General features: G+C 51.9%; 4 protein-coding genes across 4 annotated transcripts; 1 reads left to right on the forward strand and 3 right to left on the reverse strand.

Moving 5' to 3' along the window:
• Nucleotides 1-476: 476 nt before the first annotated feature.
• AKAW2_31010A (calcium-transporting ATPase) lies at nucleotides 477-3,771 on the reverse strand (the record flags this gene model as incomplete). The annotated part of the gene is made up of 5 exons (XM_041687587.1): nucleotides 477-588; nucleotides 652-974; nucleotides 1,040-3,355; nucleotides 3,428-3,585; nucleotides 3,654-3,771. 5 exons carry the CDS (start codon nucleotides 3,769-3,771, stop codon nucleotides 477-479), a joined length of 3,027 nt encoding a protein of 1,008 aa, XP_041541457.1.
• A 2,887-nt stretch (nucleotides 3,772-6,658) lies between these two features.
• Nucleotides 6,659-7,697, forward strand: AKAW2_31011S (14-3-3 adaptor artA-like protein; the record flags this gene model as incomplete). Its single annotated transcript, XM_041687588.1, has 5 exons — nucleotides 6,659-6,676; nucleotides 6,738-6,749; nucleotides 6,844-7,118; nucleotides 7,198-7,285; nucleotides 7,341-7,697. 5 exons carry the CDS (start codon nucleotides 6,659-6,661, stop codon nucleotides 7,695-7,697), a joined length of 750 nt encoding a protein of 249 aa, XP_041541458.1.
• A 1,051-nt stretch (nucleotides 7,698-8,748) lies between these two features.
• HCR1 (eukaryotic translation initiation factor 3 subunit J) lies at nucleotides 8,749-9,786 on the reverse strand (the record flags this gene model as incomplete). Its single annotated transcript, XM_041687589.1, has 3 exons — nucleotides 8,749-9,456; nucleotides 9,594-9,667; nucleotides 9,768-9,786. 3 exons carry the CDS (start codon nucleotides 9,784-9,786, stop codon nucleotides 8,749-8,751), a joined length of 801 nt encoding a protein of 266 aa, XP_041541459.1.
• Nucleotides 9,787-10,277: 491 nt separating this feature from the next.
• aspf22 (enolase acuN) lies at nucleotides 10,278-11,875 on the reverse strand (the record flags this gene model as incomplete). Its single annotated transcript, XM_041687591.1, has 5 exons — nucleotides 10,278-10,632; nucleotides 10,703-11,143; nucleotides 11,202-11,541; nucleotides 11,618-11,674; nucleotides 11,752-11,875. The coding sequence occupies 5 exons, from the start codon at nucleotides 11,873-11,875 to the stop codon at nucleotides 10,278-10,280; spliced, it is 1,317 nt and encodes a 438-aa protein (XP_041541460.1).
• Between the last annotated feature and the right edge of the window lie 466 nt (nucleotides 11,876-12,341).

Raw genomic sequence — 12,341 nt, forward strand, 5'->3', positions numbered from 1 at the left:
TGACAAGACTGACCATGCGCGTTCAGCTGCATATGCGACATAATCAGAGCTTGCTGCCTGCTAGCAAGGGGAAAGTCATTGATGTGAGGCCACTAAGTGGATTTAGCCGGGTTCAGCCAGTCGCAAGTGAGATCGCAATGGCTGGGTCCAGAGTACGGGTGGTAGTGCTACTTTTCTTATTTTGAGGCAATGGCTGTATTGGCCCCTGTCCACGTCACGGGGCCTGGACAACGTGACCTTCAATTACTCCCCAAACTTGTATACGATCAGATAATCACAATTCAGGAGAATTCAGATACAGACACAAGTCGTCTCTTCGTTGTTCTTATGCAATCAGAACATCCAACATGTTTTACGTACATGTAATCAACCACCCAACAGCAGAAAACCAAAATATAACAGGGCTGGAGGGCCGATATCTATATCTATCATCAATGCACCCCCTCATATTCGAGTCATCACTTCGTTGCTCAAATCTACGCCCGCTTAGGCTTCCCCACTCCTCCGTTCTGTTGTTCGACGGTAGATCTTGCTGGGACGTTATTGTACAGACGACGTTCCGCGAACTTGAGAACCTCATCGATGAGCCTAGTTGGTTTCGGTCAGCAAACATTCTCGCCAGGTAGAGGGAGATTCAAGAGATTGACTTACACAACCGGGGCACTAATGGCCACGACGGCCTTCCATTCCATCCAGCCCAGGGGCAGGATCGAGAACAAACCCTGCAAGAAGGGCACATACAGGATCGCAAAGTGCAACGCCATCGAAAGGACGATGGCACCGACCAGCATGGGGTTGTGCCAGAGGAAGAACGTAAGAAGGGATTCGCTGGACGAGAGTGCGTTCATGGCGTTCAACATCTCAATGACGACCAAGATCGAAAGAGACACAGTAGAGGCCGAGCGGGACATATCGTTCGAGAACATCTCGCACCCAATCTCAGGGAACTGCGAGGAGCACTTGTGGAAGTGAGACTACATAGAAATTAGCAAGGCCGGGATGAAAACCAAGTAAGTAGACTAGACGACGCATATCTTACCAATTGCCAGAAGGAAATCTGAGGACCCTCAGGGTTGTACACAAACCACCAAACGTAGCCGAAGACAGTAGCCGCACCAACATAAGTACCGATCACCATGTATCTGAACAAAAGCCAGCCGCCAACCAGGGGCTCGTCGCGCTTGCGGGGGGCGCGTCTCATCACATCATGGTCAGGGGGGTTGAATGAGAGCGCAGTAGCAGGCAAGCCGTCGGTGACAAGGTTGACCCAGAGAAGCTGCACGGGAATCAAGGCTTCAGGCATGCCCAAGGCGGCGGTCAAGAAGATCGACACCACTTCGCCGATGTTCGAAGAGATCAGGTAGCGGATGAACTGCTGAGTGTTGCTGTAGATGGAACGTCCCTCTTCCACAGCCACGGTGATGGTGGCAAAGTTGTCGTCGGCCAAAACCATATCAGCAGCCAGCTTAGCAACGTCGGTTCCTGTTCCCATAGCCACACCAATATCCGACTTCTTCAGGGCAGGGGCGTCGTTGACACCGTCACCAGTCATGGCAACCACATGGCCTTGAGATTGGAGAAGATCGACCAGCTTGGACTTGTGGCTAGGCTCGGTGCGGGAAATCAAAGACACAGTCTTAGCAGCCTCGAGTTTCTCAGCCTCCGAAAGGCCGTCAAACTCCCTTCCAGTGAGACTCTTGCCTTTGAGGTCCTCGCCCTCGTGGAAGACACCAATCTGACGGCAGATCGACTCAGCGGTGTTCTGATTGTCACCGGTAATGACGATAACCCGAATTCCAGCATCGTGGCACTTCTTGATGGAAGCTGCGACCTCAACGCGTGGGGGATCGAGCATAGCGACAAGTCCGATAAGGGTCATGTTTTGTTCCAGCTGGGCGTAGTCTTGGGACGATTGAGCGTTGTGAAGCAGAGGGTTGTTGTTGACACCGTCGACACTAGCCAAAGCCATCACACGAAGACCACGGCTACCGTAGCCCACAACTTCAGCAGCGAGCCTATCAAGATGAGACTTGGTGAGAGACACCCGTTTGCCGTCAGATCCAAGAAGAACATGTGTGCACCGCTCCAAGATAGACTCGGGAGCGCCCTTGACGAGTAGCTTCTGTTCCTTATCATTTCCAATGAGCACGGACATGCTCTTCCGGTCACGCGAGAATTCGTAGGTTGCTTTCAAGGGCAGGCGAGCTTCGTAGTACGCGCTTGCGGCGTGGAGTCGCTGGGAGACGGGGAGACGGAACAGCTTCGCATTTGTAGCGGCATCATCGGTGCCAATCTTTTCGACCAGAACACGCAGTGCACCCTCAGTAGGTTCACCGATACAGGAAAATGAGCCGTTCTTCGCATCGTGGGCCAAAGTCGCACTGTTGCAGCGAGCCATGACCTCCGCCATCTGTCGGACAGTGGCCGAGGACACGGCAACGTTCTGGAGTTCCTTTCCATCGCGAGTGACTTTACCTTCAGGCGCAAAAGTGGTGCCTTCAATATCAATCTCCTCAACACCGGTGCCGGCTGCATTCAAATACGCGATCTTCTCTGCGCTCATTTGGTTGGTGGTCAAGGTTCCGGTCTTGTCGGAGCAGATCACACTGCAGCTGCCGAGAGTCTCGACAGAGGGAAGCGAACGGACCACTGCATTCTTCTGAGCCATCTTACGGGTACCAAGTGCGAGACAGGTGGTAATGACCACAGCCAAACCCTCGGGAATGGCAGCCACACCCAGAGACACCGCGATCTTAAGATAGTATATGGCTCCCTTAGTCCAGCCTCCATGGGAAGGGTCGTTGAAATGCTCGATGTTGATGATCCACACCAGAATACAAATGACGGTAATTACCTTGGCCAGCATGTCTCCAAAATCATCGAGCTTCTGCTTCAGTGGGGTTGGCTCCGAGATCTGAGAGGTGATGCTCTCGTGGATGTCACCAATGGCGGTTGATCCACCGGTCAAGGTCACAATGGCGGTAGCGTGTCCATTAACAACAGTGGTACCAGAGAAGAGCATGTTGGTTTGATCCTGCTTAACGGCCTGCTTGTCATGAACAGTGCGGGCGTCCTTGCTCACACTCTCACTCTCACCGGTCAGGATGGCTTGATCCACTCGGAAGCTGTTGCTGTGAACAGCAAGTAGCCTGCAATCCGCTGGAACACGGTCTCCAACCGCAACGACGATAATATCTCCGGGAACCAGGTCTTCGGCCTTGACACGCTTGGTAACGCCATCACGGACAACAGTAGCTTCGTTTGCAGAGTATTCCTGAAGAGCAGCAATAGCCTTCTCAGCATTGCTCTCCTGGGTAACACCAACCACGGCATTGAGAATCAGAATCGTCAAAATCTATGGAATAACAGGGTTCGTTAGTGTCTTGGGTCGAGGCGCGCCAGACTCGGGAGGCTTTCGAGCTCATACCACAACGGGGTCAACAAAGGCGGACCAGTCATCTCCTTCTTCGAAAAGAGCCAGAACAAAAGATACAGCAGCGGAGCCCAGTAGAATCAGGACCAGTTGGTCCTTGAATTGTTCCAGCACAAGTTGCCAGAGAGGGGTTGGTGGTTCTTCCGCAAGGGCTATGAAGATTCGAACCGCAAGTTAGTGCCTGCGACATTGCCCATGGGGAAGGAAAGCTGCAACATACCGTTAGGACCGTACTTTTTCCTCGATTGAGAGACCTGCTGTTGCGACAGACCAGAGCTCTCCTTGACGTCAAAATGGTCCAGCACTTCGGCTGGGGAATAGAGGTAGGAGTGCTCCATGTTGTTGGGACCCCAGAAAAGCGCAAGGTGGCCTGGAGCGGGAACAACAGAGAAAAGAGAGAAAAGGAAGGGAAGTGACCGGGGATATAACCCAGATCAAGACATGAACGCCAAGTGGCCGGAAGCTTGGGACCTAGTGAGTGGCACTGCAATCAAGTCGGAGAGGTTAGTCCCTTAGCGGGAAGGATCTAGAAGAGTAGTAGATAGATAGTAGGTTAGGATGGGAAGCGGAAAGCGGACACACCAGATAGTACCGTTGTTAATAATACCGGGCAAGACCAATCAATACACCAGATACCGTCAGCCAAGGAGGAAGGAAGGAAATGAAGTAAGTAAGAAAGAAAGAAAAGAAAAGAAAAAACGGGGTATTCTCTTGAGAAGATGGCAAAAACTGCTGATTTATAATTTATAAATAAATTTCCCCATTCCATACAAGGCCGAATGATGGGCCAGGGATTTTGCCTCTGGGGGCTCGGGAACCGTGAACCAGAGGCGGCTTTGTCAGGCACTCAACGTGTTCTCTTCAGTTGCGGTGTCTGGATCCTATCTGGTTCCCCCCCGTCGCTGCGCCAGAATTGCCGGTTCCAATCCGACAGGGCTGAACCATACCATGACCGTGCTTCTGTGAGTCCGGGCGTTGGAGTCACTTGGCCTGTTTAGTAGTCTTTACGACTGGATTATTACACTCATCTTCCTAGAAAGGTTCTATAGCTGTGTATCTGTTATATTTCATGTTCATGAAAGTTCATGAAGAATAAATTAGCTGAAGAAAATAAAACTGATCAATTAGGAAAAAAAGGGTGAAGGAAAAAAAAAGAAAAGAAATTAAAAAAAGGGACGCATTCTCCCCCCAACATTGCACAGCCTTCTTAATAGTTCTAAATAATCTTCCTACGTATCCATTTTCATTCTCGGCGTTATCTCCCTCAAGTCTCTATTTCTCTCTTCTCTCTCTGCAAGCGAGAAACCCACCGCTCGGCCATAACAATACCATACACTCTCCACTGCGAAACGATGATGCCTTCCTGGCTGACCCCAAGACCCGAACTAAAAACCATTCGTCCCATACAATTCGCAGTCATCCTGGTTCATTTGGCGCCCATTTAGCGGGGTCTCACTCCTCGGATTGGAAGGTGCTGCATAACACCGGTGGAGGCCTCTTGTCTCTCGTAGATTTTGATTCGATTCCGTGCTTTCCGCCATGGTATCGGACCCAGAGCACCTGCCCCAAACAAGTCATCGATCTTCCACCCATCCACACCAAACGGTACGACAGCTTGCCTAGTCCGGCCCTTGTAGACGCCCTGTAGGGCAGAGGGCCCGTCCACACTGCTCCAGAAGGTGATTTCATACCGTCCAGCGGTATATTTGGTGGTTCTCCTTTTGAAACTCCAATGTCTTGACTCAGCAGCCCGCCTGTTTCGGTGGTTGTTGCAGTCCTGCGTAATCTCCGCTCAGGAAGGGTGTATTTAGTAGTAGGGAAACCCATAGTCGTCTCTTAGTTTGCATGGCCAAAAGCACGGTCAGCCTAATTGGGATAGTAAATTAAGGGTTTCTTTTTAAATCGGGCAATAACCGGTGAACTTGTCATCTGCCGGGCTCTCAACATCTCTTTTCTTTTCGTCTCGTGCGGTTCTGAATAGACGATCATCGGAGATACGGAGCACAGCTCACGGTACCACAGCCCGTTGAGGGTGGAGAAGCGCGACGTATAACATCTTCACCGGTTGTGCGGTAGAGAATAACCGGCAGAATAGGACGAACTTGGCAGTTAAAAAGACAAAGGGGACCAGAGCGATTCTGGTCCTGATGAACGGAAGAGCATGATGATTCAACTCAAGGGGAAAATGAGTATGATCTATCTCCCACATGAACTGGTATCATTAGCCGCCCTCTTATGGTTTTCAACTCTTGCACCCAGGCTCTTGGAAGTATTCATGGCTGCCTCAGTCGATTCCGGGCCATGAAATTCTGGAAATCTCTATTTACAGCTCCTACTATGCTACTATAATCTCTCCCCGTTTGGGGGATGTTAGGATGTTACTATGCCGCATAATTGGGAGTCTTTCACTAATAATTGAGAGCGACCGCTCAACTAAGGAGGCACTAACCATTAATTGCCTAGTTGGCTTTTAAACCCGGAGTGATTATTGTTAGATTACGTCAGGGTCCAGTGACCGGCGGAAGCAGGTGACCAGCAGGAGATTTGCTTGCTGACTCACCATTACCCTGCCTGAGGCTGCGAGAGCAAACATCGCAAACAGACGAGGCGCCCGCTTCTCGCTAAAGCTGGCTGGTCGTCACCTTCACCGTCCATCACTCGTTGCTGGAGGATCACATCTGCCAAACCTCTCGTGATTCCCATCTTCTTTTCATCCCATTCTCCGTTGTCTCGTGCTCTACTTCGGTATCTTGCACCTCTACTCTCTCCTTTTCACCCTCTACCAAACCAACCACCGTCTTTCCCAATCCCCTTATCTCCATCAGATCGCCTACTATGACTTCTGAGGTATGTTATTCCACCCCCTCAGCCTGACCCCTCTCTCTGCTCTGGCGGCTTCACCTGGCGTCCGTCCAGTTGTAGCCGTTTGATCCCTAGCCGCATGTATTCCTATGTCGGGAAATTCTCTTGTGTTTTCTCAGTTGTTGCGTCGCGATTAGTCTGGACTCAGCTAACTGTTCTCCCCCCTTTACTTGCAGCGTGAGAAGTAAGGATCCAGACCCGTCTCGACCAGTGGCCCGACAACAGCAACACTGACACTACACCCTTCTGCAGCAAGACGTTCCTCGCCCGGCTCTGTGAGCAGGCTGAGCGCTACGATGGTAAGATGCCTGTTTACTGCTCTGCCATGTTGGCTTCACATGCTGATCCCTACCGCCTATAGAGATGGTCACGTACATGAAGGTCAGTAGCCGCCTGTCAGCCCCTGGGCTCTCAACAAGCATAATCGCTAACTCTTATGCAGGAAGTCGCCAACGTATGAACCCCCCTTACCTCCGTCTGACGAGAAGCCCCCCCTTTTTCCCCCCGTAACCCCCTTTTACCCGTGGATCAAGCTGACCCCGCATCAGATTGGAGGCGAGCTTTCCGTCGATGAGCGTAACCTTCTCTCCGTTGCCTACAAGAACGTGGTCGGTACTCGCCGTGCCTCGTGGCGTATCATCTCCTCCATTGAGCAGAAGGAGGAGTCCAAGGGCTCTGAGCAGCACGTCTCGATCATCCGTGACTACCGCCAGAAGATCGAGACCGAGCTCGAGAAGGTCTGCCAGGATGTCCTCGACGTTCTGGACGAGTCCCTTATCCCCAAGGCCGAGACTGGCGAGTCTAAGGTCTTCTACTACAAGATGTGAGTCTTGGGTTTCAGGGAACAAACAATTACTGGCAGGTATAGAGAGAGCAGAGGCTGACTGTTGTACGAACTATAGGAAGGGTGACTACCACCGCTACCTCGCTGAGTTTGCCTCTGGCAACAAGCGCAAGGTCGCTGCCACCGCCGCCCATGAGGCTTACAAGGTGAGCTCTTCAAATTGCGTGCTATACTGGAGGACTTGCACTAATAATCATACAGAATGCTACCGATGTCGCCCAGACTGATCTTACCCCCACCCACCCCATCCGCCTTGGTCTCGCCCTGAACTTCTCCGTCTTCTACTACGAGATCCTGAACTCCCCCGATCGTGCCTGCCACCTTGCCAAGCAGGCGTTCGATGACGCCATTGCGGAGCTCGACTCGCTCTCGGAGGAGAGCTACCGTGACAGCACCTTGATCATGCAGCTCCTGCGTGACAACCTCACTCTGTGGACCTCTTCTGATGGCAACGATGCCGAGGGTGCTGCCCCCAAGGAGGACAAGCCCGAGGAGGAGACCGCCGCCGCCCCCGAGGACAAGGCCGAGGAGCCCAAGCCCGCTGCCCCTGAGTCCTAGAGGGGTGGTGTGTGTTCTTGTGTATCAAAAACAGTTGTGTCCCCGACGTGCCAGTTCAGGTGTGCGAATACTACCCGGAAACGCTTATGAAGGTCTGCTTTTAGCTGTGCGAAGGGTCTGGACCGGCACATATCTTCCACTTGTTCGGGATCCTGTGGGTCGGCCGGCGGAGTTTGATGTTTGGAGAGCGAAGAAAAGGGGCTGAGTGGAATTTACCTCTCTTTTATTCTCTCTTTATTCACCCCCAGCAAGATACAGTGTCTTATTTCAACTTTTTTATTCACCCCCACGCCCCTTTTCCCGATTTCCCCCTGCTGTTTCGCTCGTACGTGTTAAGAGCCTTAAGCTTTACAATATCTCAAATCAAAGTAACCAGTTCTCTCAATCCCATGCCCCGATACCTAGCGGGATTCGAATTATCAACGAATAACTGCTAGATCTTGTATTCTCCTCGAGAGCCGCGATCCCATTACTGCTACCACCGTTGGAAGTTTAGCACCGCCGTAAAGATAAATAGCCGTCTTTACACGCTTACTGCCACCCACTGCCCATATAGAACATATACTACCTCATCACCTCCCAGTACTCGTTGACACTACGTCCCAAGATGAACATTTCATACATAGTAAGAGCCATAGACTTAGTAAGCGAATAACTGCGACAGCTTCTATAAGTACTAGCTGGAAATATATATGCTACCCACGCATATATGTACGGGAGAGATGAGCCATGCCCTATAAAAACCGTATAGGAAGCCAAATAGCGAAAGATAAGTAATTAAAAAAAAAAAAAAAAAAAAGAAAAAGAAAAAAGACATTTTATATGACGGATATACAAAACAGATGAGGACAAATGGACATGGTTTTATATGATGCATGTCAGGGCGCAAAGCCGGTCTAGCAAAGATATGGAGCGGATAATTGAGATGAGCATAGAAGAATTATAGACGAGAAACTAGAAGCAAATGAAGCAGATAAGTTAAGGGGGTTGGTTTGATGGTTGAGAAGAAAAGAAAAAGAAAAAGGAAATATAAATGTTCTAAATAACAAAATCACATGAAGTCATCGTCATCCAACCCATCATCATCATAAGAGTTGGTTTCAATCCTGTTCTCTCTAGAGGTGACCAGGGAGACCTTGGTCTTGGCCGCCTTGGTCTTCTTGTTACCCTTATCGGCAGCACGCTCCTCCTTCATCTTCTCGTTGCTGAGGGTGGTCAGCGAAGAAGCAATCTTCTTGACATCTCCACTGGGCAGGTCCTTGACGAGCTGCTTGACGAAGTCCTGCGCCCACAGAGCATACTGGGGCTTCTTCGACTGGGTCGTCAACAGAGGGATAAGGGTGGTAGTGACGCGGGTGAACTGGTCCTTGGTGGCGGGCTTGAAGAGAGGCATAGCTGAGAGATCGACGGCCTGGGTCGGGTCGGCCGAGTCACTGATGACCACGGCCTTGGGAGCGCTGCGGTTGCGCATACGGTTCAGGTCGATGTCGCCAAAGAGGTCCTCGGCGTGCTTGAGGTCAGCGTCCTTCTCGGTCTTGCGGAGACGGGCTCTCCGCTCGGCCTCGTCCTCGTCGCTGTCGTCCGAAGTCTCAGCATCGGCATCTGCCTTCCGCTGGGCCTTCTTTTCCTGTATCCGCTGTGCCTTGCTCTTCTTGTTGGCGGCGGCTTCGGCTTCGGCCTTGGCCTTGGCCTCCGCTGCCTTGGCGGCCTTCTCGCGCTCTACTTCGGAGTCTTCGGCGGCGTCCCAGGAGTCAAGGACCTAGAATTCATTCAGTCAGATTGTGTGGGTAGAGGCGGTGAGGGATTCTTTCAACGACTGAGGTTGAGAGAGACGGCGCGGGGCAGATTGTGAGGCAAAAATGGAAAGGGAGGGGGAGGGGCGGCAAAAAAACTTACATCCTCCTCTTCCTCATCGTCGAACTTGCGGCGGGCAACCACAGGAGGGGGAGAGACACTCTCCTCTTCGTCATCTGAATGAAGCCGTCAGTATCGTGAATGGCTTGCCATGTTGTCACGCAATGTATATTCCTAAGGCGGGCGAGGGCCACAAAAATCCAAAAGAGGACATACCCCACTTTGAAGGAGCCATGGCGGGCAAAAGTCGTCAAGTTTGGGGCGAAAATGACAAGCTGGAAAGTGAGTTGCGTGGCTGGCAGTGAAGCCGGTGATAAGCGTAAGTCTCTCGCAGAGGAACTGGTGTCGCTGACGAGGTACTGCTGGAGGAGGGAATTTGTTTGAACGACCGAGTGGCTGATCCCGTGGGGCATGCGGCATGGTCACGTGCACGCGGGATTGCCCGTGATGCCCAATCTTACTACTTGCTATCTATCAATCTACATTATACTTAGGGGAAACAATAGGAACTCTCTATATTGAAGGGTGAAAAGAAATATTTTTCATTATGTGCCACTAAATTCAATTATTTGGCCTTTGAATTCGTCATCATAAATCTTAATCATCTCTGATGTTTTCGCCGCCTAGGTCCATCCCAACGATGCTGTTCTGCAGCCGCTGGGAAGGGCTAGTGGGGACCGCTAAAGGGTCTTGCACTGGGTGACATTATACAGGAAATGGCTGCATTTACAGGTTAACGGCAGTGCGGAACTTCTCGCCGGCGTAGACGGCGTTGTCACCAAGCTCCTCCTCGATACGGAGGATCTGGTTCAGCTTAGCCAGACGCTCGGAACGGGCAGGAGCACCGGTCTTGATCTGGCCAGAGCGCAGACCGACAGCAATGTCGGCAATGGTGACATCCTCGGTCTCACCGGAGCGGTGGGAGACCATGACACCCCAGTTGTCAGCGTAGGAGTCCTTGGCAGCCTGGATAGACTCGGTAAGGGTACCGATCTGGTTGACCTTGAGCAGGAGAGCATTGCAAGACTTGAGCTCAATGGCCTTCTTGATACGCAGGGGGTTGGTGACAGTCAAGTCATCACTATAGAAATGAATAATCAGTTAGCGACGAACAACCCTAACGGAGAGGTTGCATTGAGCAGAGTACGTACCCGACAATCTGGAAGTCAGAGGTCTTGTAGAAGTAGCTCCAGGCCTCCCAGTCGTCCTCAGCGAAGGGGTCCTCAATGCTGACAATGGGGTACTTGCTGGCAAGGGACTTGTAGAGGTCGGCCAGCTGCTCGTAGGTGAGCCACTTGGAGGAGTCGCTCTCGGGGTTCTTGAAGTCAAGGTCGTACTTCTTGACGTCGGCCTTGTAGAACTCGCTGGAGGCAACGTCCATGGCAATGCTGATCTTGCCAGTGTAACCGGCCTGCTCGATGGACTCGGTGATCAGGTCAAGAGCCTCCTCGGCAGTCTGGATGTCGGGGGCGACACCACCCTCGTCACCAACGTTGCCAGCGGACTGGCCGTACTTCTTCTTGGCAAGAGCCTTGAGCTTCTGGTAGACCTCAGCACCCTGGCGGAGACCCTCAGAGAAGGAAGAGGCAGTGCTACATGCTGGTTAGTGATGCGATCTACTTTGGAAATGGCATGTCGGCTGCAACTTACTTGGGGACGATCATGAACTCCTGGAAAGCCAGGCGGCCACCAGCGTGGGAACCACCGTTCAGGACGTTCTGGAAGGGAACGGGGAGGACGTAGGGCTTCTTGGTACCAGCAAGGTCGGAGATGTGAGCGTAGAGAGGGATGCCCTTCTCAGCGGCACCGGCCTTGGCGATGGCCAGACTGACACCAAGGATGGCGTTGGCACCGAGGTTGGACTTGTTGGCAGTACCATCGAGCTTGTTGAGGAACTCATCAACCTTGGACTGGTCCTTAACATCGAGGTTCTCCTTGATGACGGCGGGGGCAATGGTCTCGTTGACGTTCTTGACGGCCTTCAGGACACCTAAGTCAAGCAATGGATGTCAGCTGGATGGAATTGATCACACCAAGTCTGGTAGAGAAGGATGCTCTGAACTTACCCTTGCCACCCCACATGGTCTTGTCACCATCGCGGAGCTCGTGAGCCTCGTGCTGGCCTGGATATTGACTGTCAGCATGTTCAAATGTAGAGCTGGAGGACAACAAGGTCCTTGATTGCTTGTTGACTACTAACCAGTGGAAGCACCAGAGGGGACAATGGCACGGTGAAGACCAGTCTCGGTGACAACGTCAACCTCGACGGTGGGGTTACCGCGGGAGTCGTAGACGGAGCGGGCGTGGATCTTGGAGATAGGCATGTTGATGGACTGGGGGGAAGGAGAGTTCTGGATCAGTGAAACTGAAAAGGAAACGAAGATGGCAAAGAGAGAACAAGGCCCAGATATAAGGGAAAAACGGAGGAGGCAAAAATGTAAGCGCTCCGGACTTGCTGTTTCGGTGTGCACTAGTAGCAGCGGGGGGAGGGTGGTGAGTGTTCACCGAGGACCCAAAAAGAATGAGCGGATGGCGGATGAGTGACGGAGAAGGGAAGGACGGGGAGGGGGGGAAAGGAAGGGGAGAGGTGGAGAGGTCCGATCCATCGAATAGACCAGGCTCGGCACAGCCCAAGTTTCCCAAACGATCATCTCATCAATGGGATTGGTGCTAAATCCGGACATGCCAGATCATTTGATGGACAAACAGGATGGAGTGATGAGGATATAGACAGGAGGATTGATGGATGGGTGGGTGGAGGGGTCAAGCACAACAACATGGTGGGATGAT

The sequence above is a fragment of the Aspergillus luchuensis genome, chromosome 3 (assembly GCF_016861625.1).
Source record: "Aspergillus luchuensis IFO 4308 DNA, chromosome 3, nearly complete sequence".
NCBI lineage: Eukaryota > Fungi > Ascomycota > Eurotiomycetes > Eurotiales > Aspergillaceae > Aspergillus > Aspergillus luchuensis.